This window comes from Pongo abelii, chromosome 5, assembly GCF_028885655.2.
Source record: "Pongo abelii isolate AG06213 chromosome 5, NHGRI_mPonAbe1-v2.0_pri, whole genome shotgun sequence".
In the NCBI taxonomy this organism is placed as follows: Eukaryota; Metazoa; Chordata; class Mammalia; order Primates; family Hominidae; genus Pongo; species Pongo abelii.
The window spans coordinates 136,426,235-136,451,356 of record NC_071990.2 but is presented as its reverse complement, the minus strand read 5'-3'; the positions used below and the strand labels follow the sequence as shown (position 1 = coordinate 136,451,356).

At 41.7% G+C, this 25,122-nt stretch overlaps 1 protein-coding gene across 2 annotated transcripts in view; it reads left to right on the top strand.

Moving 5' to 3' along the window:
• The window catches only part of ALDH8A1 (aldehyde dehydrogenase 8 family member A1), a 32,961-nt gene extending 18,222 nt beyond the window's left edge, over positions 1 to 14,739 (top strand). Inside the window, exons 6-7 of one of the 2 annotated variants that reach the window (XM_024248587.3) lie at positions 2,811 to 2,972; positions 13,255 to 14,739. In XM_024248587.3, the coding sequence (XP_024104355.1) occupies positions 2,811 to 2,972; positions 13,255 to 13,707 (615 nt within the window). In that variant the 3' untranslated portion in view covers positions 13,708 to 14,739. Of the gene's footprint in view, positions 1 to 2,810; positions 2,973 to 10,695; positions 10,724 to 13,254 lie in introns of those variants that run through there. The other variant, XR_008526462.1, reaches the window with a different exon arrangement.
• Positions 14,740 to 25,122: the final 10,383 nt, after the last annotated feature.

Genomic DNA, 25,122 nt, shown 5'->3' with positions numbered 1-25,122 from the left:
AGGATATTTTTGTTTTAACAGAGAATAAAGACATAGGCCAAAGACTTAGAACTTCATAGAAGGAAACAGTGAAATGAGAGATGTCTGTATTGAGCTAACTCAGGTAACATTGAATATTGCATAAACTTTTGAACCTGCATTGCTTCACTAATAAAATCATGTGAACAATAATGATGTCTTCTAACAGAGTTTTCATGAGTATAGAGTGAAAAATGTTATTTTAAATTATTATCTTCATGATAATCATAATTATTTCTCTCACTGTAACTCTTGAAGTGGCTAGAAATATAATTTCTGGATCAATAGACAATATACTTTTACAATACAATTAATTTAATCATTAAGCAAGTTTCAGGTGAACATTTAAACCAAGTGTTTTCATGGCTTAGAGACAACAACGGAGGGACAAATTTTGTGGACTGAGAAACTAAGATGAGAGAAAGGTAAACTCTGTATTAAACAAATTCTGAGGGGCCAGGCACGGTGGCTCACACCTGTAATCCCAGCACTTTGGGAGGCCGAGGTGGGTGGATCACCTGAGGTCAGGAGCTCAAGAGCAGCCTGGCCAACATGGCAAAACTCCATCTCTACTAAAAACACAAAAATTAGCCGGGCATAGTGGTGGGTGCCTGTAATCTCAGCTACTCGGGAGGCTGAGGCAGGAGATTCTCTTAAATCTGGGAGGTGGAGGTTACAGTGTCCGAGTTAGCACCAATGCACTCCAGCCTGGGAGATAAGAGCAATAATCCATCTCAAAAACAAACAAACAAACAAAGAAAACAAATTCTGAAAACGGAGATAAGAAGTGTAATCTTCTCTCCTACCAGAATTGTGCTAGGATTTGAGTTTGCCCAGAGAACCTTCCTTTTGGGGTTGTTTTAAAAAGGAAATAGGGAAAGAGACATACACCTAACTAATTGGCTAATCCAAGGTCACAAATGGATTTTAGGCAAAATAAATAAAGCAGCTTGATTTAGCTGAGCGATGAATTCTGTGTCGTGCATTTTTCTTCCTTAATTGAATGTAATTGGCTTTTTTGAAGCATCTCTGTGTGACCTTGGACATGTACTAATTCAAAACTTTTTCTCCTAACTATAAACTGGAAAAGCTAACAGGCTACAGAATTATTTATAATGAGGAAAGCACCCTGCACAGTGTCTGGCTTGACGATAGGCGCTCAACGAACGATACTGTCCTTTTCTTACTGTCTCCAAAGTCTTTCTTGTGGGCATCCTGGTATGCTTACCTACGCTTTCTAGGCACTGAGCAACAGGGAACTGGGTAAACCCCTTTAGCCTCTTCGTCATGCTCTCCTTCCCTGATGTCACAGGGCACTTGTGCAAATGAAACTATCAAGTGTTTAGACATTTCCCAAGCTAGATGTGGAGATGATCCTAACAGCGATCCTGGTTGCAAAAATAATGTATCATTTCAAAACATTAACAGTTTAATCTGGACAATGAACCTTTGTACAAATACCAAGAAAATCAGGAACCTTCTATTTCCTAGGATTGTTGTGAAGTCAAACACAAACATGGTGAAAATATTTATGCATTTATGTACTTGTCATGCATAAATAATGCTTTGAAAGTCTAGAATGTGGTTACATGCTAAGTCTAAGTCTAAACTGTTATATGCTATGTTCAAATGATAGGGTTATTTTTCACTGAGAAATCTGTTATAACCCCTCCCCTGCACACTCAGCATCTCTATTTGATGTCTGTGAGGCATCTGAAACCCAGCGTGCCCAAATCAGAGCTCTCGTTTCCCTCCCTCTCCCTTCCTTGCAATACCAATCTTCCTTCCACCTCATGTCTGCCTTCCAGGGAACAGCACCACCATCCACTCTGCAGCCTGCTCTTGTTCTTGCCCTCTCTTTCCATTGACAGGTCCTGTTGGTTCTGTCTTTAAGGTATATCCTGAATCCCATCACTTCTCCAGTGCATCTATGCCAGCTTCATCACACTTTGGAGGTCCCGTGCCCCTGGAAAAATCTGTTGAACTCAGTGGGTCCTTTTCACTCCTCTGCATCTCCATGGATGCCTCCCTGGTCCCAGCTACCTGGACTTCTGGAATATTCTCTTAACTCCTCTGCTCTGTTCCCACACTTGTTTCCTTCCATCCTATTTTCCCATGGCTGCCACAATGAGCATTTTAAAATGTAAATCTGATCATATCATTCTGATGCTTAAAACCTTTCCTTATTTTTTCATGATACTGAGAATAAAACGTAATCTCTTTATGAACCTGTGAGACTGCACGATAGAGCCTTGCTAGCCTCCTGACCTCCTCTCCTATGACGCACCTCCTGTCCCTGCCTCCTCTTCCAGCCTCAGCCCCACCCACCTTCTTGCTTTTCCTCATGCACGCCAGTTCATTCCTGCCGCAGGTCTTCTGTACTTTGAAGAATTCCCCACCTCCAGATCTTTTCCCATCTCATGCCTTCACATCAGTCAAGATTTCATGCAAATATCCTCTCTTTGCAAGTGCCCTCCAAGACTCCCTTTAGTAAAATAGCTGTCCCTGCCCATGCAATCAGTTTCCATTCCCATCCTCTGCTTAATTTTCTTTCACAGCTTTGATCACAACCTGAACTTATATTATTTATTGAGTTTATTTACTTGTGTTTTTGTTACTTGTGTCTTTCCCACAAGACTATGTGTTCCACATGGTGGGAACTTTGTCTTATTTACCATTGTACCCCATTGCCTAGACCAGTGCTTGATACATGGCAGGTACTCAAAAGTGCAGGGTGGTCTATCCATGAAGGAGAGTGTCTGCAGCCTTATCCCTGTTCTCATTCTTGGCAGGGTGAAATCTGTCTCTGTACCAGCAGGATCTTTGTCCAGAAGAGCATCTATAGTGAATTTTTAAAGAGATTTGTAGAAGCTACCAGAAAGTGGAAAGTTGGCATTCCCTCTGATCCATTGGTGAGCATGGGTGCTCTGATAAGTAAAGCACATTTGGAGAAAGTAAGTAAATTTCTGCCATGTAAGTTACAGAATAAGTTCTTATTTGAAGAGAAGCTCAGTACAAGCATAGCACACATTGGGCTCTGAAATATTGTTAGTTACTACCCCATTTTTGAAAAATTATAACCTGGGAGAATTTGTGGACACAGAGTCTAAACATTGTGGATATGAATATGCAAATGCAGTCCCGGTGAAAGTGCATCCACATGAAATTAATGAACTTGAGAAGTTGGCATGGAGATAACACCAGTAGAGAGGGGAAGCCAAATTTCAAAACATAAAGATCAGCGAATAACGGTGATATGGAAAAGTGCCAGTGATTTCCACAGGCAAACATTCTCTTTGGAAAAGGCCTGCCTCTGGTTTATAGCCAGAAGTGCCAACACAAACAGTCCAAATCGTATCGTCCTTAGTCAGTGGGGGACCAGGGGTAACCCATCTGGAAGAAACCACTGATAGTCTCTGAGTGATTGATGAAATTCAGATCTTCAGGGTCATTTTTTAAAAAAAGCAGATCTGGCCCTTGACTGCAATTTAGGGTTATTTTAATTTATTACAAGATGTGACTCCCAAAATAAATCATACATTTTGGAGTCAGAGGACTCTGCTTTCAGCTCAGTGCCACTGAGGGAAACTTGTCCCCATCAGCCAGCCAATGAGAGACAGAGCATTTACGTAAGTTTGTAGAAATCCGACACTGCACAGTGCACTCCCACATTGACTATATTTAACTTTGACTTTCAGGACACTGCAACACAGTTGCCTGCAGATGGAAAGATGAAGTAGCTTGAAGGCCTGTCCTTATTTCTTCTGTTTTCTCAGTGAAATAGGCATCAGGGTGAGGAGGGGAAAAGGTGTTGAAGGTTTCAAGAGGGAGGAGAGGGTATGAAATAATCTCGCAGTAGGTCAGGAGAGAGAAAGGACTGGGAAATGACGAAGTTATTAGCAGAGCAGCTCAAAGGGCTCACTTGAGGCTTGTGGTCATTTATTTAAAGTGAGGATGACCAGCATGGCGTGTTTTTCTCCAGCTAAATTTACCTACAAGATTGCAGGTACACAGGCAGTGGTCCCCAGAATGTCCAGGGAGACCAACAGTTGTGGATGGTCCTTCATGGAGTGAAGATTTTCCAGGTTCAAGAGACTCCCTTGTTCTCTCTCCTTCTGGCTCTTTTGGTCACTAGGGCTCCCTGCCTGCCTGTGCACACCTGCAAATGACTGGTGAAAAACAATGTTAGTATGCCCCGGACTGCTTCCTGGGAAACAGGAAGGAGTGGAACAAAAATTAACCTCCTAGAGTACCTTTCAGCAGGTTCAGGCAATACTTCAGTGTGAGGTTCCCTGTGCAATTCACTCACTCAGAATTTCAAAGTTCTTTCTGTATCAACTCAACAGATACACCATTTTTTTTTCTATTTTAGTCGCTGCCATATTAACTATTTTAGTTACCCAGTGAGAGAATATATACTAGTGAAACAAATAAAAGTATTGACTTTTCTGTATCAGTTGAATGATCTCTCTCTGTGTGTGTGTATACGCACGCGTGTGTGTGTAGGAGAAAGGGAGAGAGAGAAATTGATGCCACACTTTGACTCATATTGGCAGCTATGGCTTTTCTCTCTGATACTCTAAATATTTGTCTTCAATGTGTTGTAATTCCTGTGGACTTTCATACAATATTTTTGATGCCCAGTATGTTCCTGCTTGGCCACAAGAGGCTTCTTCTTCTTCTTCTTCTTCTTTTTTTTTTTTTTTTTTTTAACATGTACTAAACTGAAATGGGCCACTGCTGGAGAATTAAATATTTAATATTGTGATGACTTATACAAGACGCTAATGAGTTCTAGTAATTGGCATAGATTGCAGATGCTATGTGTTTATGAAATGCAACACTAGATGGGCAACATGCCCTCACCTTTAAAACTACTCCAGGGTCCCTCTCTTTAACCTGCTCTCCTGTCCTTCTGAGCCCACTGGAGGCCCACCTGTAGGCATCTCTGTCCTCTGACAACAGGCAGCCTCAGATGGTCTCAACAGCTCTGCTGCACATGGACAACAAGATCTCTCTCTACTGAGCCTTGATTCCTTTCAGTGGAGAATGGCAATCAAGACAAGCATTTGAGCTTAAGGGTGCCCATTAGGGGATTTCCTATTACATGACAAGTGGCCCAATAATATCCAAGAAGAAGTCAAGAAGAGGTGGCTTAAAACCCTGTGGTGCTTCACACACACTGCCCTTTTTTTTTTGAGATAGTGTCTTACTCTGTCACCCAGGCTGGAGTGCAATGGCATGGTCTTGGCTCACTGCAGCCTCCACCTCCTGGGTTCAAGCAGTTCTCCTGCTTCAGCCTCCCAAGTAGCTGGGAGTACAGGTGTGTGCCACCACACCCAGTTAATTTTTATGTTTTTAGTAGAGATGGGGTTTCACCACATTGGCCAGGGTGATCTTGATCTCTTGACCTCAGGTGATCAGCCCACCTTGGCCTCCCAAAGTGCTGGGATTACAGGTGTGAGCCACCATGCCTGGCCACACTGTCTTTTTTAAGAAGGGTCCTGGCCGGGTGCGGTGACTTATGCCTGTAATCCCAGCAGTTTGGGAGGCTGAGGCGGGCAGATCATTTGAGGTCAGGAGTTTAAGACCAGCCTGGCCAACATGGTGAAACCGTGTCTCTACTAAAAATACAAAAATTAGCCGGGCAGTAGTGGCACATGCCTATAATCCCAGCTGCTTGGGAGGCAGAGGCAGGAGAATTGCTTGAGCTTGGGAGGTGGAGGTTGCAGATTCCGCCACTGCCCTCCAGTCTGGGTCACAGAATGAGACCCTGTCTCAAAAAAAAAAAAAAAAAAAAAGAAGGGTCCTGAGTCTATGCTGATATTTCTAATGTAGCTAAATTACCTTTTAAACCTTGCTCTAATATCATAGTTATTTCATCACTGGTGATGATGTGTCATGCTATGTATGGTCGTACCCCATGTTACTCACAGTCAATGCCTAAGTCTTTAGAATAACCTAAGAAACTGGCTACAATCTGTCCCATTACCTCTGTGACCTTCCCTTTCCTCATTCCACTCCTGCATACTGGCCTCCCTGTTCTTCCTGGAAAATGCCAGGCACCCTCCTCCTTCTCGGCCCTTGCTCTTGTTGCTCACGCTGCCTGGAATGCTCTTCCTTCAGATGTACGCATGGCTCTCTCCTTCCCCTTCTGAGAGTAGATGTCACCTGAATGAGGGCTTTCCTGCCTACCCTATATACAGTGGTGCCTTTGAAAACTTTGACTTCTTTGGAGCTTTATTTTTCTCCACGGTTCTTACTGTCATCTGACATGCAATATATATATCTTATCCCTTTACTATCTTCTCTGGACTAGAATGTCAGCTTCTTGGTCAGTTTTATTCATTGCTGTATCTTTAGACTCTAGAAAGCTCCTGGAACATAGTAGGTGCATAGTATTTGTTGGGTGAATGACTGAATTAACACCACATGATGTGTTCCAGTTACAATATATCCCCCAAATTTAAGGTATCCATTTTCCTTGAATTGTTTTTGATCCTTAGCTTAAACTACCTGGAATGGGTCCAAAATGCACAGGTCCTGGCTGTCTCTGGCCAGCATCAAGACTCTGAAAGGAAAAACAAAATAAACATGAAAACTAAAACCCAGCACTTCTTCAAGGAAATGCTTGAAACCATCCGAGCCCAGAGCCTCTAGTATCACTGATCATTAAATCATAACAATGATAAAGGGGCCATATAGACGCATACATGCCTTTGAGGTTTGGCTTGAAATTCCTCTTGAACTCTTCATCATTGGTACAAGTATTGGTGATTCCAGCTTAGGTCACGAGTAGTTTTGGTATCTAGTTTTCTGAAAACATTTGGTTAAATATGGATCTTTTATACCTCAATAGTATACAAATCTAACTTTTTAATACAAATCTAATTTTTAAATGCCAATTTAGGAATCTAAAAAATTACATCTAGATTATTATCAAAAATAATTTCAGATTTCTGCAGCATTACTACAAATATACAAGTGAAAAAATTTCTGCAGGTTCATATTTCTCCACTGTTCTTCTGTTTCTCAAGAATCAACTTATTAAAAAGGTACCAAGATATTTCTATTATAATATTTAGTTAAAGACACCATTCACATTTGGAATGCCTCCCAAATTCTCAAACTTTAGTTTTGTGTTTTGGTGATTCCTAGTAGTTTTCTTCACCCATAAAATAAGCACAGAATTTAGTGAGTTTAGGTGTCAGAATATTTCAGCATAAAATATCCATATTTTTCCCTAGAGTAAAATATATACCCTGAACATTGTGTCCGTGAGTGACTCCACAGAGAAGACCTAGTTTACCTTTTCTTTAGTAGGTTTGTGGTTAGAATCTTTCAACCTAAAGTAACAACATAGAGAAGGACCCTCTAAAGAAAATAAAAGTGACTTTATTTGGGAATGAATGCCAGAAGATTATAAACTGGGATAGGTGTGTTGGGATGGATTCTGGGCATAGCCAGGGAGGTAAAGGAAGACGAGGGTTTTTAAAGGTAAAATGAGGAAGGTGACAGAATGTTGTTTTGAAACAATTATTATTGGCTACAAGGATCAATAATAAGGGTGATTTATGATTAAATGGGGGCACCAGTCCAAGGTTGAGTGGACAGTTACTGTATAAACATCCTTGTAGAAGTAGTTTTTGGGCAAGGTTGCGGTGGCCTTTGTGCAAGGTTGTGGTTTTGGTAGAGTCTCCTGTGATAGTTGTTGTTATCAGGCAAGTATGTATGAGGACTCTGTCCGTGGCAGATGGTAGCAGAGGACTCAGTTTGCAAGTGCATGTCCCAGTAGCCCCGGCATACAGGTGGGAGGGACACCCTACTCTGAGTTTCTGAAGATGTGTCCCTCTCTGGCCGGTCCTCCTTCTGCCTCAGCCCAGCTCCCTACTTGGATTTTTTCAAGCAAGTTCTTATCTGAATCCAGACTAAGACATGCAGGGAGAGCTTGGTTTCCCTCGGGCTCCCCTTGTCCTGGCCAGGTCCAAGCTGTGCATGCAGGGAATCAGGGGACCTAGAGTACTTTGCCAGGCTTGACCACAATGACTCCCAGCAAGAAGATTCTCGTGTCAGAGCTCCTAATATTTTTACAACTAAATTTCATCCCTTGCACCTCCCTAATAATAAATTTGCCTTAACGTAGTGCTTACACCACCCCATCTTATACACCATGTTTTTACCAACCCCATCTTCCTCTAAAGGAAGGAGAAATGAAAAGGCCACTATTCCTCATTCCTCATTAGTTCTAGCATCCCAGCTGCAGAAGCTGTGGACAAAAACCAAGATTTCTAATAGATCTAAACCACTTATTATATTCAATATTTTTAAAACCAAGATTTCTAATAGATCTAAATCACTTATTATATTCAATATTTTTAAAACCAAGATTTCTAATAGATCTAAACAACTTATTTTATTCAATATTTTTAAAACTTGAAATATTGGCAAAGCCCTAGACATGGTGCCAGCTTCTTCTGGACGTATCTAAGTCCAGAAATGCCATCTTCTACTAAACCAAATTATGCCTGAAAATCAAGCATCCGTTTCACATGTTAGTTGTATTATCTTAATATCATTTCAATTTAGTATACTTAGGTGCCATCGATCACTTTGGAAATGATGAATCTTAGCAGTTATCAAATGTTTCTGACCACATTAAAATATAAGGCCATAAACTCAAATTTATCTTTAAAAAAAAACTTTTGAAAGCCCCTAGATATTTTTACCATTGAATGCTTTCTCTCTCAGTCAATTTTTCTTCTTCTTTTTTTTTTTTTTTTAATAAACCTTCGCTGGGCATGGTAGCTCATGCCTGTAATCCTAGCACTTTGGGAGGCTGAGGCAGGAAGATCACTTGAGCCCAGGTGTTCCAGAGCAGCCTGGGCAACATGGCAAAACCCTATCTCTACAAATTATACAAAAAAATTTAGCCAGGCGTGCTAGTGTGTGCTTGTAGTCCCAGCTACTCAGGAGGCTGAGGCAGGAGGATCACCTGAACCCCAGGAAGTCAAGGTTGCAGTGAGCTGAGATCATGCCACTGAATTCCAGCCTGGGCGACAGTGAGATGCTATCTCAAAAAACAAAATAATCCTTCTACTTTGTAATAATTTAAGATTTATAGAACGTTTCAAAGAAAAGGCAGAGAGTTTTTATATCCACTCACCCAGTTTTTCCTGTTGTTGGCATCTTACAGTCCTAAGGTACATCTGTTCATGCTAAGAAACCAGCACATTACTATTAACTCAACTGAAGACTTTTCAATCAACTACTTTTAATTTTCTGCTTGATCCTTATAGAAAATAATTTTTCAGCAACTATTCTTATTAAAACTAAGCATAACTAAATAGTTTGCACTCATCTCAGAAAGCTCCAAAATTCCACTGCTTCAAAGGGGAAAGATTTTGGACATGGTTAAAAAGTTATCCACTGTCAGATCGGGTGCAGTGGCTCATGCCTGTAATCCCAGCACTTTGGGAGGCTGAGGCGGGTGGATCACTTGAGGTCAGGAGTTTGAGACCAGCCTGGCCAACATGGTGAAACTCCATCTCTACTAAAAATACAAAAATTAGCCAGGCGTAGTGGCTCGCACCTGTAGCCCCAGCTACTCGGGAGGCTGAGGCAGGAGAATCGCTTGCACCCGGGAGGCAGAGGTTGCAGTGAGCCGAGATCACACCATTGCACTCCAGCCTGGGTGACAGAGTGAGACTCTGTCTCAAAAAAAGAAAAAAAAATTATTCACTGTTGAAAACTTGAAAATGGTACTTATCAGCAGCCAAGTTTTTCAAGGGAAAAACAATAAGGATGGTATTTCCATAACCACAGCACATCTAATACGCTGGTATCTATGTGGCTTGCTTTGTTTTGTTGTCCTCTCTGTCTGATCCCTCCCACATAGAGTAGAACTCCTCTCAGCTCTGCCTGCAATACCTCCTCTGTATAAAGCCTCAGGAGGATCTACCTCCTGCTGGGAAGCAGGCTGCTGACCCCATCTTCCTGTGGCTTAGAGGATCACTGAGCATCTGCCATCCTCACTGCTCCACTCTGAGTGTGTGCACAGATGAAATGAGATATGGCTTTACACTGAGTGAGCCTCCCACCAGCTGGACTCCTCATGAGGCTTTCAGCTCAGTTCTAGCGAGAAAGCCCTGCTGTCTCTGCCTTTTGGGAGAGAGCTAATAGAAACACCTAGAGAAATGTTAAGTATGGCCTCTTCAGATTGTGACTCTTCAGTTCCGTGTGCCAAACCATCTGGGCTGGAGGAGGCAGCGGATGCCCTCTGCTGACGGTCATCTTTCCTCGTGTTACCCCAGGAAGTTTTGGGGCTGAGTGCCCAGGAAGACTGGGCTGCCATCTGCATTCCAGCACTCTCTACTCCTGCGGTGTGTTTTTGTCTTCTACAAATCAAATTGGCCATGTGGAGTCTGGAGTTTTCATGTCCGCCCTACCTCTGCGTGATTGCCACAATAGGTGGCGTTGCCTTTGGTGAAATAATCCAATTAGAATATGTAAAAGTTGTTTTGTAATGGCCAAGGGCTCAAGGACTTATGGAGATACAGCGTGCTCCTAAATGGAGGTATGATTTCCCAGGGTCCCAGTGACTCCATGGGAATGCTCAGTAACCTGCAGGGGATTCTATCCTTGTGGATTGAAGATAAGTCTCCATTTGCCTTTTCGCAGGGTTGCTTTTTGTTTTTCTTTCTACCTCCTGAATCCTTCCCTACTTGACACTCTGGAGGATCTGGCTGTGTACCTGCCTACCCAAAGATGCAGGCAACTATATAGAGAGAATTCTGGAGAGTTTACAATGAGGCTGGAGGAAGCACAGAAGAAGCTGACGGGTGCATCCCCTGCTAGGGCCAGGCTTCAGACCTAACCAAGGCCCACTGTTGCAGTTTCCTGTCCCCTTTTGTCAGGTAAAAAACCCGACCTACAGAATGAGGGGCATCTCTGAGGTCTCTCAGCTAATAAGTGTCAGGTCAGTCAGTTCATCATCATCACCAACATCATCAATAACAACAGAGGCTGACAGTCAAAAAGCTTACTACGTACCAGGCGTCATGCTAAATCTTTTGTACATATTATTTTATTTAATCCTTTCAAGAGCCCTATGAATTAGTGACTGTGTTAATTCTATGTTTCAGATAAGGAAACTGAGGCACAGAACATCTAAAAGCCCTCAGCTAGTAAATGGGTGAACTGGGATTTGAATACAGCTTGGCTCTCGGGTTACTCTTCTAACCCCTGTGCTCTGATTTTATGTCTAAAGCTACTGAGTACTAACTATTCTCTCTCCTGAAGAAAAAATTTTATAATAATTTCTTACATTTATAGCATATTACTAGTCATGGTTTTTTTCTCCCCCCCAGAATTTATTGAAAATCTCTGTTCCCGAGCTGCTGGGGTAGATATTATCTAGTCATACTTTCTCTAGGAAATGAATTCAATTACTATGAGTCACCTTATATATTAAATGTTTTGATAAGTTCACAGTTTGAAGACTGACACTTCTCTTTATCTTTTATGATTCCAAGAGCTTCTGAGAGATAAATCATGTGATCTCATTCGACATAATGGTCTAAAGCCAGGTACTCCTCATGCCGTGCTGAATCGTTGATGAAGTTCAGCCACTGCATCCCAGCAGGGCCTCCAGACAGCTGCACCTCCATTCCCCTATTCACACAGGACACTCACCTATGGAACCTTTTAATTAGTGTGGATGAGTTATTTTCAAAAAAAGAAAGAGAGTAGGGATCAAGAGAGGTACAAACTTATTTTAGTTTCTACCCACAAACTAGAATAGCGTATGTTCTGGGAAAGCTTTGAGATCACTATGGATGTTGGGAGTGGAAGTTAATGGAAGGGAATATAGATCTGTACCAAATGTTCTATTTTTTAAAAAGTCTTGAGCTGGGTATGGTGGCTCATTCCTGTAATCCCAGCACTTTGGGTGGATCCCTTGAGACCAGGAGTTGAAGACCAGCCTGGGCAACATAGCAAGACCCCATCTCTATAGGAAATTAAACAAAATGAATTAGACGTGATGACTTGTGTCTATAGGCTCAGCTACTCGAGAGGCTGAGGTGGGAGGATCTCTTCAGTCCAGGAGTCTTCAAGGCTGCAGCAAGCCATGGTCGTGCCACTACATTGCAGCCCAGGTGACAGAGTGAGACACTGTCTGTAAAAAAAGTCTTTAACTTCATGGCTTATTAATTCTACAAACTTGGAGCAAATTTAATAATAGAATAATATTATCTCTATTTTACATGGAAAATATACATATAGTTCTACACTGAATATAGTTCTACAGTGGAGTTCTAATGTAATCCTGGGGCAGAATGCTCGATAGATTAGTAAAAATCCAAAACATTATTGCAAAATTTACCCTGTCTTTGGTTTACTTCTTTACTGCTGTTCTACATTTTTAATTTTTAGGACTACTTTTATACTTCTCTTTTGCTTATAATACCCCTTGGGGTAGAAAAACATATAATTATGACTTCAACAATGTTTTGTATATATAATTATTATGAGCTATTTCTACAACCATTGTTAATATACATCTGTCATTATCTCTGAGTCACTGAGTTAACTTGCTACATAATTTATTTCCCATTATAGTTAGCTAAAATATATTACCTAAATACATTTTCAGAGTATATTCAGTAACAAGACTAGAAATTAGAAATGATTTGTTCTGGAAGCTCATCTATTAAAGGGCATTATGGCCTTTAACTAAATCTTACACATCTTTCTTTTCCCATTTTCTGCAATGGACATAGCTCCCAAAAAGGGAGAAAATATTCTTTCGTGTATTTAGCTACAGAATATAACTGAGTGTGAATTCTAACTTTACTGTTTATTAGCTCTATGAACCATTCATATTTTTTACACTCAATTACACTATCAGCAAATAGAAGATAATAATAGATTAACAATAGCTAATAATGTTTTGAGACAATCAAGTGAGATTGTATGAAAAGCACTTATCTGAGTTCCTGGCACTTAGACATTAAATAATTACTTCCCTCCCTTATGTATGAAAGGTGAATGCCCAAATGATGCTTGGAGCACCTCTGCCCTCTGGCTTAGCAGCTGAGTGATAAGATAATCGACCATAGATTTCTTAGGAATGACCTTATCCCTCCTTCCGAGATGATTAGAAAACATTGAATTTTCTGCTGATTTGTGTGAAGCCACATGGTAAGACATCGCTAATTATGATTTTTACCCATGCAGGTCAGAAGTTACATCAAGAGAGCTCTTGCTGAAGGTGCCCACATTTGGTGCGGTGAGGGAGTGGATAAGTTGAGCCTCCCTGCCAGGAACCAGGCAGGCTACTTTATGCTTCCCACAGTGATAACAGACATTAAGGATGAATCCTGCTGCATGATGGAAGAGATATTTGGTCCAGTGACGTGTGTCGTCCCCTTTGACAGTGAAGAGGAGGTGATTGAAAGAGCCAACAACGTTAAGTATGGGCTGGCGGCTACTGTGTGGTCCAGCAATGTGGGGCGCGTCCACCGGGTGGCTAAGAAGCTGCAGTCCGGCTTGGTCTGGACCAACTGCTGGCTCATCAGGGAGCTGAACCTTCCTTTCGGGGGGATGAAGAGTTCTGGAATAGGTAGAGAAGGAGCCAAGGACTCTTACGACTTCTTCACTGAGATCAAAACCATCACCGTTAAATACTGATCTTTGCTAATGGTGGAGCCACTATGGCCAATGCCTGGCTGCAGGCATCAGTTGTTCAATGTGGTGGATGAAAATCATGGCATGAATTCCAGCTGTGCCTTGACTTGGCAGAAGGTTATCTCTAGCTTATCCTCAGTTCTTAGTAATTTTACCCACTGGTGAAGAGGTACTGTCTATTTTCAATGTGGACTCGGAAGAAAAGACTTCTAAGTAGGAAGACAGAACAATGATGCCAAACAGTTGTCAAGCTCCTCCCAGGTTATGTTTTCATAGTGTTTCTTCCATCATCTTCATTGAACTCTTGGGAATCTCCAGATAATCAGATTATTTCATTTGCAAGTATATGGTAAATTTTAAAAAATCTACAATCAGGCACAGTGCCTCATGCCTATAATCCCAGCACTTTGGGAGGCCAAGGTGGGTGGATCACTTGAGTTCAGGAGTTCGAGATCAGCCTAGGCAACATGGTGAAATCCTGTCTTTACCAAAAATTTAAAAATTAGCTTGGTGTGATGCCCTCTGCCTATAGCCCCAGCTACTTGGGAGGCTGAGGTGGGAGGATCACTTGAGCCCAGGCGGTTGAGGCTGCAGTGAGCCATGATCGTGCCACTGCATTTCAGCCTGGGGGACAGAGTGAGACCTTGTCTTTAAAAAAAAATGCTGCAAAACCAAAAAGAAACAAATAGCCATAATTTGCCATCTTTGGAGAGATTATGGAGATGTTCTCCTTGTCTATTAGCCACTAGCATGGCTAATTGATCATTGATTGTACCTCATTACATAAGGGGGCAGTGGACATCTTTGGAATTTGTTAGGGGAAGGCTATGTGGTAAGCTCTACTAAATGTATCTGTACAAGGATGAAGAAAAACAAAATACTACTTTTGGAGGAAACTTGGAACAAGAAGGGGACATAGTTTGATCTATTCCTACGGTCAAGTCTAATCAATTCCATTTCTTAGTGTATGCATCTAATGAGGCTTACAACTTACTAACCCCAAAAGAAGCAATAAATGTTAAGCAGTTTTAGTAACCAGTATGGTATGTATCTTATTTTTGAATGTGTTCCTCCTTATCGCCATCCTCTTAGGAATATGGACATTTTACTAAGTAATAAAGATTTCAAATGCTTTTTTTTTTGGATCCCCAAATGATCACAGGAGAAAACTGAGGTTTACAGAGGTCGAGCAACATACCCAAGGTCACACACATGGTATGGGTAGAGGTAGGGTTTGAACCCAGGACTTTCAGGCTCCAAAACCCATGATCTCTCACCCTCTTCCACTTGGCTTAGCTGGTGCTCAGGAAGCAGTGAAGTACCTGTGGTTCCTGGCACACATGGTGTTGCGTCTCCCCTCCAAGTCTCCTTCTTGTTTTGCCTCCCGCATCCTCTCTCCTACCCACCTCCACTTCAAGGCCCTTCCTCAGTGGCCAGGAAACTCAGGAACACCTCCAGCATGGGCCTTCCTACACTGATGGGAGTGATCTGTTTGCATGTCTGTCTCCATAACTGGACAGGAGTGTCGAAGGCCAAGGCTGCTGGTACTGCACTCTGAAGAGTCTCAATTCATAGCATAGTGCCTGGCATACTGAAGGAGCTCAAAGCAAGTTCTGGGAAGGGAACAAAGTCTTCCTGGTGCTCTGGGGTATTTGTTCCATGGTTTGTGTGTGTGTGGTTGAGGGTGATGAAAGGAGAAGACCAAGCTTTATAATTTTGCTTGGGATTTCAGATATATTGGCTTGCTTACAAATGCTGAGAAATAAAAGCCAGCCCCTTTCAGATCAAATGATGTTGGATTATACCTGGCTCTAGATTCTACCTTCCCTTCTCCTTTCCTCGCCTCTTCTCTTCCTCAGCTGAGTCCCCTTGACCTTAATCACTTTAGTGAAGAACCAATTTGAACATCAGCAGGAGGAATTTCAGCAACTCCAGTCTCTAGGAATTTGCATCTTCACTCTTGTAAATGGGCTGGCTGAAGCTCATCCTTATTCCTGAGACCCAAACCATATCTTGATTCCAAATTCTAGCAACTGACTCCTTGCTCCCTGTGCCTGGACAGCCACCTTCGACCAGCTTGTCTTTGCCCAGGAGACTGTTCTCTCCAGGGCTCAGAGTCAGCCCTGCTCTTGTTGGTTCCTGTCTCGGCCCTGGGTCCTGCCTGCAGAGGGGCCTGCTTCCAGCTGACAGACATTCTGGATGCTATTTCCCTACTTCTGGGTCTTTTGGATCTCTAAAACTCCTCCTGGGCTCACAAGGCAGCCTCATTAATGCCTGTTTGAGCAAATGCTTTTCCTCCAGCCAACACTATTCCATCTCTCAGTTGTTATAACATTGTCTGAGTCTTAGCAGTCGAGCTAGAACTTTCTTAGTTTTGTTCCAGCCCCTTCAAGTGAGTGAGTACGGACCCAAGACTGAACTCCTCCCAGGCCATCCATGTGGTCTCAAGTCCCCACAGCAGCTGAGGCGCCGCTCCATTCTGTGCCTACACTGCAGCTGAGTCCCACGGGACCAGTGTATCCTGGCTTGGGGCTTCCACACCCCTGCTGTACTGTGCTCAGAACTGAAGATAGAGAGAATTGGGGTGAGGGTGTCCTCAAGGGCTTTATTTTTAAGCCAGTTGATGGACACATAAGTGTTCACTATATTATTTCATAAGTCAGAATTATTTATATACCAAAAAAGGAAAGTGGATCATATTGAAGGGACAGCCGGAACAGGCTGAGAGGAGAAGCTGAGAAAAGGTGGGAGAGACACCTCCTGGCAGAGCCCAGAGGTCCCAAGCTTGAGGTTCAAGGATGGACAGCAGCTGAGGAGTAGTGCTTCTTAGACTCAGAAGTGCTCCTGAAACACCAGGGACTCTGTTAAAATACAGATTTGGATTCAGTAGTTCTGTGGTGGGACCTGAGATTGCACTTGGAGTGTCGAGGAATTAGAAGACACTGATTAGAAGACAGGTGCCTCCTCTCCTTTTCCTAGGTTTCAGGAGAAGCTGGCTACATTTGCTCCCTGCTGGAGACACTAGAGTAGAAGAATTTCCCAGGAATGCCTCTAATGGAGCTCCAGGCACAAAGCCTGAGATAGCTCAGGACCTTCCATGCAATGCTGGGGAGGAGGAAGGGAAAGGCAGCCCCATCTTGGAGTGAGATGCACTGCCAAATTTCACCACCAAAGACAAAGTCCTCCTCCCTGGTAGTTAATGAGGGTGCAAGATGAACTCTCCACACGTCTTAAAAAGAAGCTTCTTTTCTTCAGAAAATGGGGATTTAGTCCCCCATTCAGCAATGGGTCTTATGGGTAAACTGTTTTTCCAAATTGCAAAAAATAACTTTGTCAATTACCCATGCCAATCAACAATATCATTTTTTTGTCCTTTTTGTTTTTTGAGGCAGACTCTTGCTCTGTCATTCAAGCTGGAGTGCAGTGGCACAATCTCGGCTCACTGCAATCTCCACCTCTTGGCTTAAAGCCATTCTTGAGCCTCAGCCTCCCGGGTATCTGGGATTACAGGCAACTGCCATCACGCCTGGCTAATTATTGTATTTTTAGTAGAGACGGGGTTTCCCCATGTTGGCCAGGCTGATCTCAGACTCCTGACCTCAAATAATCCACCTGCCTCAGTTTCCCAAAGTGTTGGGATTACAGGCATGAGCCACCACGCCCAGTCAACAATACCGTTTTTATTAAAAAAAATTACTGGCCAGGTGCGGTGGCTCATGCCTTTAATCCCAGTACTTTGGGAGGCTGAGGTGGGTGGATCACCTGAGGTCAGGAGTTTGAGACCAGCCTGGCCAACACAGTGAAACCCCATCGCTACTAAAAATACAAAAAATTAGCTGGGTGTGGTGGCACACACCCAGCTAATTGGGAGGCCAATTACTTGGGAGGCCAAGGCAGGAGAATTGCTTGAACCCGGGAGGTGGAGGTTGCAGTGAGTTGAGATTGTACCGCTGCACTCCAGCCTGAGTGACAGAGCGAGACTGTCTCAAAAAAAAAAAAAAAATTTACCAAGCAACCAAGGATTATTAAATTTTCGGTAAAAGAAAAATATCGAGATGTGTGAAAGAGCAACTGACTGTGGTAGAAACAGATACAAGAAGGAGCAGAGACACTGAAAAGTTGAATGAGTCCCCTCAGAAAGATGTGAGGGGATAGCGCATTTATAAATAAGAATGGGCTTCTATGAAAAAGGAGCAAGCAAACAACATAAAAGAGGTCTTGAGAAATTAAACATTGATTCTCCAATTAAATTTTTAAAATTTATAGAATTGAGTCATTGATATGGCTGAAAACAAATCAGTAGTCTGGAAGATAAAGTTGAGAAAATAGCTCAGGATGTAGAGAACGACAGAAAAGGAAAAACATAAGAGAGTTGGTGAGATGCAGGATAGATCCAGAGAGCTATTAATATGTAACTAATTCAAAATGTAAAAACAAAGACAAAAATATGGAATCAGCCTAAATGCCCATTAACCAACAAGCAGATAAAGAAAATGTGGTATGTATGTGTGTGTATGTGTGTATATATGTATGTGTGTGTATGTATATATATTATATATGTATATATATACATATACCATGGACTACTACTCAGCCATAAAAAGGAATGAAATAACAGCATTTGCAGCAATCTGGATGGAGTTGGAGACCATTATTCTAAGTGAAGTAACTCAGGAATGGAAAACCAAACATCATTATGTTCTCACTTATAACTAGGAGCTAAGCTGTGCTATGAGGACACAAAGGCATAAGAATGATACAATGGACTCTGAGTTCCCCGGGGGCAGGGTGGGAGAGGCATGAGGGATGAAAGGCATTGGGTACAGTGTACACTGCTCCGGTGATGGGTGCACCAAAATCTCAGAAATCACCACTAAAGAACTTATCCATGTAACCAAACACCACCTGTTCCCCCAAAAGTATTGAAAAAAAAAAAAAAAGACAAAAAGGGGGAAAAAAATCAAATAAATAGAAAAAGAAAATTTCTCTGAACTAAAGACACTCTTTTTAGATGGAAAATACCATGTTTCAAGAAATACTCTGTTGAAAATTTGAAATTCCTAGTGTAGGCTGGGTGCAGTGGCTCACACCTGTAATCCCAGCACTTTGGGAGGCCAAGGCAGGAGGATATCTTGAGGCAAGAAGTTCGAGACCAGCCTGGCCAATGTAGTGAGACCCTGTCTCAAAATATCAAAAATAAAAATAAAAATTCCTAGTGTAAAGCTTACAGAGTGAATCAACAGGATACCTACCATAAAAAAGCATATAAGATTGTCATCACTATTTTCATTAGTAACATTGATGCTAAAAGACAGAGGAGCAAAACTTCAAAGTTCTCAAGGAAAATTATTTTGAACCTAAATTTATAGGCAGCCAAATTCTTATTCACAAATGAAGGCACAATAAGATATTTAATGACTCGAAAAGTTTCTCCCTATCTCGAAAATTTCATCCTTTCTGGTACGACTTGGGGATGTAATGCAGCAAAAAGAAACAAGAATTCAAATAAACAGAGGAACTGCCTGAAAAATAAAATAAAAATTCATTTTAAGTTGTTAGGTATTTAAAAAGAGGCCTAGAAAGCTATTGGCTCAAGTTAGGACAGGGAAGACAGGACGTGGTGATTGAAGAGCATGGATTTAAAAATGTGGTTTGATAATCTGGAAGATCTTAGATAGGTAAAAAAGCTAAAGGGGAACAGAATATGCCATCCCAAAATATGCTACTTTGATACATTGATTGTTTTGAGCTGAGGGTAATTGAGAAAAAGCAGACACAGGAAAAGCTATTTTCCTCCCGTTTGCCTAAAAGGAGGGCATAACATTCCCTGATGATAGTGTTCTCTCTTGTACCAGGACAGAAAGAATAACCTTTGTTTCTGGAGATGGAGATGGTGCCGAGATGTCTGCATAAACAAATCTCACTAAATAACTTTTACCTTCATTGGATTTTCCCCCAGATATTTACCTTTCTACAATTTACTGGCCCTAAAAACCCAAACTCCCTCTTCTTTATTAGTCATTTCTCAACAATCTTTCATCTTTGGTTAAAATGGTACTTATAGCCCCAAGACTAGCCACTTATTTGGGTTTTTACTTCTTTTCTATGAAGCTCCCATGCACATAAAATTTAAAATAAAATTCGTATGCCTTTTTCCCCTGTCAATTTGACTTTTGCCAGTTTAATTCACAAGGCCCAACTGAAGAGGGTAGAGGAAAAGTTTTCCTCTCCTACAGAAATAAGATAAAAAACATGTTCATCTACTTTGTGTTTGTCAAGCATGGATCAAATTCAAAACTTTACATTTGCCATGATTCTAGAACTAGCACAGAAATAATTTTTTTTTAAAAAGAGAAAAAGATGGCTTCAGAGTTTTTAGGAGCTAAAATTAGAGGTTGTGGATGACATGATTAAGTACTGGCCTCAGGGTGTTCTCTCCTCATTAAATGGTCTGATCATCCTACTAGAAGGCTTCATTTTATAAGAGAATAATTCATTGCTTTAATAAGTTTAATCCAAAACACTTGAGTCAGTAAATTCCTGATTTAAAATTCCTACAAAATATTACTCCATACTCCCAAGTTGACTTTTTTCTTATTAGATTGATTTATTAGTACCTACTCTCCCTCCTAAGTTTTCAACTACAAAGTATTGTTTTCTCTTTTGAAGCCCAAGAACATACTTTGGAGAACATTATAGAAATGCTGTGATTCACCCTATGAGTTATAACCACAGTCTCTCAATCACATGATGGAGAGTAGAGCCCTGGAGAGGCTATTCAAGGGGTTACGTGTAATGAACTCTCTAAATACAATTCACTTGAACAGTGGTCTGGGCCAGGCCATACCTGTCTGGGTGGTGGTCGGAGGGCTCTGGCTCCATTCCCCACTGGTTGGGCCACAATCCTTGCCAAGCAATGGGCACCTATTAGCAGATTTTACACTGTCTGATGAGCCAGGGTACTTGGCTTCCATATTCTCACTTATGGGATATGTGGTTGCTACTCAGAAATCAATAAAATCTAAAATAATTATAATTTGGTTTCTGCCTCCTTGTAAACAAATGTGTCATTTCTCCAGGACATGGGACAATTACTATAGTGATTTTGATTTTTGTTACATTCAGTACAGCAGATCTTTGTGGAGTCTCTGTGCTGTCATTGCAAGATCATGGCATTGATCTTGAATCTATAGGGATAAAATAAATCCTGGCATACATCTAATATGAAAAATAATCTCTACCTTCAAGGAGTTTGCACTCTATGGAGAATGGAAGAGTGTTGGAATGCATTTTCAGAGCACTGCATGTGAAGCATAGAGATAATGCTTATGTATATTTAAAACTACATAAATAATAAAGAAAAGAAAAAGAAAAAATGGAATTGGGTTGCCTTAAAATTCTTCAGAACATGGAAATGAAATGTTGCTTTCTGGCTGGCTAACCTCTAAGGCAATCAAAATAGAATATAATTAGCTATGTATTGCTGCCAGGGCTTAAATCATTTTTCCAGATTGTGTTTGCCAAAAGGAGGTATTTTCTGTAGTACAGGAGAGGTGAATGAGAGGATGAGTGGGTTGAACAGTCCTGAGTAATTATTGCATTTATTTAGGTTTCTGCAGCTATCTATCAGGCCCTTGGCTTATGACAGCAAATGATAATGAACAGTTAAAAGGCAGAAATAGCAACATTCACCCTATCATGACATAGGGACATTATATTCTTTTTATACACAATACAGTGCAAAGGTTCAGGGAGAGCGAGAAGTCTGACCTGAAGCCATTTTTCCACTACTCATCATTTTTGACAGTTACAAGAAATCCAGAGAAGGGATTTTCTTGTCTAATTATTTCTAACCTTAAAGTTCAGAGAGTCAGTCTTTCTCGAGATTAGGATGCACTAAATACATCCTGAGGAAAGGGTGCAGTACATGTTCTGTGAATACTGTCCAGGAGCTGTGAACTCTCTCCCTTTATTTGGGATATCAGAGGAAGGGGCAGGAGAGGGGAGGAGAGTTCAGTCATCTCAGCTTGAAGCAAGTGCTTGGTAAGCACTTTGGTATCGCTCCCAAGGGGGACTGTATCACTTCCATCCCAATGACTGAACTTGACCTGAATGCAGACCACTAACTGAGTCCAAGTCCCAAGCATCAGGACCACAGGAGTTACTAGAAAGAAGCCCTCCGAGCTGCTTTCTGGTAGATTATTAGTGGGAGAATACATTTCCCCTAAGATACCTAAAATCAATGCAAAGAGGACCTCTGAAGTATGTATTTTGCTGAACTTGAAACATCAGAGAAATTGTTCAAAAATCCCCTGAAGAGATAAATATGCTGATATTCAAATTTTTACCTATCTTGATGATTCTCACATGCTTTGATTTCTCAAGGATGTTGCATGAAAATCAGATTTCCTCTATTAGAAATTCATGAGCGCCTGCTGCTTACTTCCCAGCGGCAGTCCTTGGGACCTGATATGTGGGCACTTTAAAAAGATGCTTCAGGAGAGCATTTTATGCTCTGTGCAGGGACCTGCTCCTGCAGGCAATTGGCACCTGTAGTCACAGAGCCCGAAGCTCTGGGGCTGTCACATAAATTGCACAGAATCAGAGGTTGCTCCCCACACAGCAGCCCAACCACCCCAGAGAGCCCCACTCTACGTTCAGTCCCCAGGGAAGGGGTTTCCACCCTCTCCCACCATTCACTATGTCTGAGCTTGAAATGTTAAAATAGAGTACTTGTTTCACATATAACTCAATTCCAACAGCTGTAATTAAGAACACATAGAGGCCAGCTGCTTATTATATGTAGGCAGGAGCTCCAAAATACTTAATCAGAACTTGCAATTAGTTGTCATTGCCCTCAGAATACCTCTACTTCTTTGATGCTTGTATATTTCTATAGGTTCTGTATATTCCGTATTCTAGTTCTGTTTAGGAGTTGTTTGCTGTAAGATCCTTGGCAAGCCAATAAGCTTCTCCATGCCTCAGTTGTCCATCTGGCAGTGGGGAGAGAACTACACAGGGTGATTTCAACATCCCTGGCAATTAACCTTGTTATGATTCAGTGACTCCACGAATCCTTAATATTCCAGGAGTATTTTTCAAGGCTTTGTTGGAAATTGTTGAGTCACACTGGAATGAACTGCCAGTATGAGATGAGGTTGGAATGTTCTGATCGCTCCAAGGGTAAGACTGGACTGAGGAATGTGGAGGAGGGCTACGACGAGGTGTGGGATGGGAAAGTCATCATCAGATGCCTGGAGCTGGCATATCCTAGGCCAACAGACAAGATTAGGCAGATTCCCAGCACCTGATGAATGGCCAGCTGCAATCAGAATTACGATTCTTCCCCAAAGAGCAGCCTATGATTTGTTTGGCAGAAGCCTCACAGTCGTGATGACGATGATTTGCACCGGCCTTTGGGTGAGTCAGCGCTGACACGCGGCACCGACAAGCTTGGCAGCAGAGACTGACAGTGACTGTTCTGGACTGTTACACGCATTTCAGAAGGCTTGCTGTAGATACCCAGAAACAAAATATCTTCCCCACACTACAAACTGAAACCCTCATGAACAAAGCCTGAAGTGAGAGGCTTGGCCCTGGGACATCTCAGGGGTGAATCCACCCTATATTAATGCAGTCATAGTCAGCTGCAGGCACCCCAAGCAAAGGACACTGGAAATTCCCAGAAGATAAGCAGATCTGAAGCAAGGACCAAGGGCTTTGAAATTTTCTTTCTTCCTTCCTTCCTTCCTTCCTTCCTCTCTCTCTTTCTTTCTTTCTTTGACAGAGTTTTGCTCTTGTCACCCAGGCTGGAGTGCAATGGCGCGATCTCGGCTCACTGCAACCACCACCTCCCGGATTCAAGCAATTCTCCTGCCTCAGGCTCTCAAGTAGCTGGGATTACAGGCATGCACCACCACGCCTGGCTAATTTTTGTATTTTTAGTAGAGACAAGGTTTCACCACTTTGGCTATGCTGGTCTCGAACTCCTGACCTCAGGTGATCTGCCTGCCTCGGCCTCCCAAAGTGCTGGGATTATAGGTGTGAGCCACCGTGCCTGGCTGAAATTGTCTTTCAAAAGTCTGAGCTCAGTGGCTTATGGGAATATCTAACATGGATGGCCTGAAGGCAGGTGGATCATCCTAGACCAGCCCCTGGCACTCCCTGTGCCAGGCAGAAGGGAAAGAGTAGCGCAGTGGGAAGTTGGTTCCCAGGGGGTCTGCCTCTCCAGGTCTTCCTGCTGAGCAGCCGGCAGCACTTGGGGCACAAGAGGACATTGTCCTCCTTTGACCTCAGCTGGAGCAGGCTTTCCAGGTTGTCTCTGCAGAAGGTGTTCTCTCCAGTGTCCCTGGGTGTCCCACGACACCAACTAATCTCAGAATCCTTAAAGCAGCTGGGGATAAGAGGGCTAGAGACCTGGGATACCCTTGGAGAACGTGGAGCTCAACCTTCCCAGTTCCCACTCCCAAAGCAGCAAAAGGAGTTTGTAAATACACACATTATTATTTATAAAAGGCTGATTGCAATGTATAAAAAAATTGAAAATAACTTTAAGAGTGCCTAATGATGCAAATGAAAGTAAAAGAATTTCCCTCTGTGTTAAGCTAAACACTTCCCTCTCCATCCTTAATTGTTCTTCCCAGAATGTAACCATTTAGAAATAGTTCTGGATTTAGGTCTTCTATGTCTTCTATACAACGGAACTAACCCATATGTGGCCCCACATTTCTGGCCACATCAACTTCAAATAATACACGGTTTTTCAGTTTCCTACAATGAAAGGTGTGAAATTCAGTACATGTACCCTACCTCATCCCATCTGCAACTCCCCTTCCAATTTTTATTAGTTACATTAATATTTTAAGACATTTGGCCAGGTGTGGTGGCTCATGCCTGTAATCCTAGTACTTTGGGAGGTCAAGATGGGTGGATCATTTGAGGTCAGGAGTTTGAGACCAGCCTGGCTAACATGGTGGAACCCTGTCTCTACTAAAAATACAAAAATTAGCTGAGCATAGTCCCAGCTACTTGGGAGACTGGGATAAGAGAATCACTTGAACAGGAGGCAGAGGTTGCAGTGAGCGCCACAGCATTCCAGCCTCAGTGATGGAGTGAGACTCCATCTAAAAAAAAATATATAATATTTATATATAAATATATATATTCGTATATAAATATATATAATATTTATATATAAATATATATATTCGTATATAAATATATATTTATATATAAAATATTTATATATAAATATATATTTATATATAATATTTTATATATAAATATATATATTCATATATAAATATATATTTATATATTTATATATAATATATATATACATATATAAATATTATATATATTTATATATAATATTTATATATTATATTTATATGTAAATATAAATTTATATGTTTATAT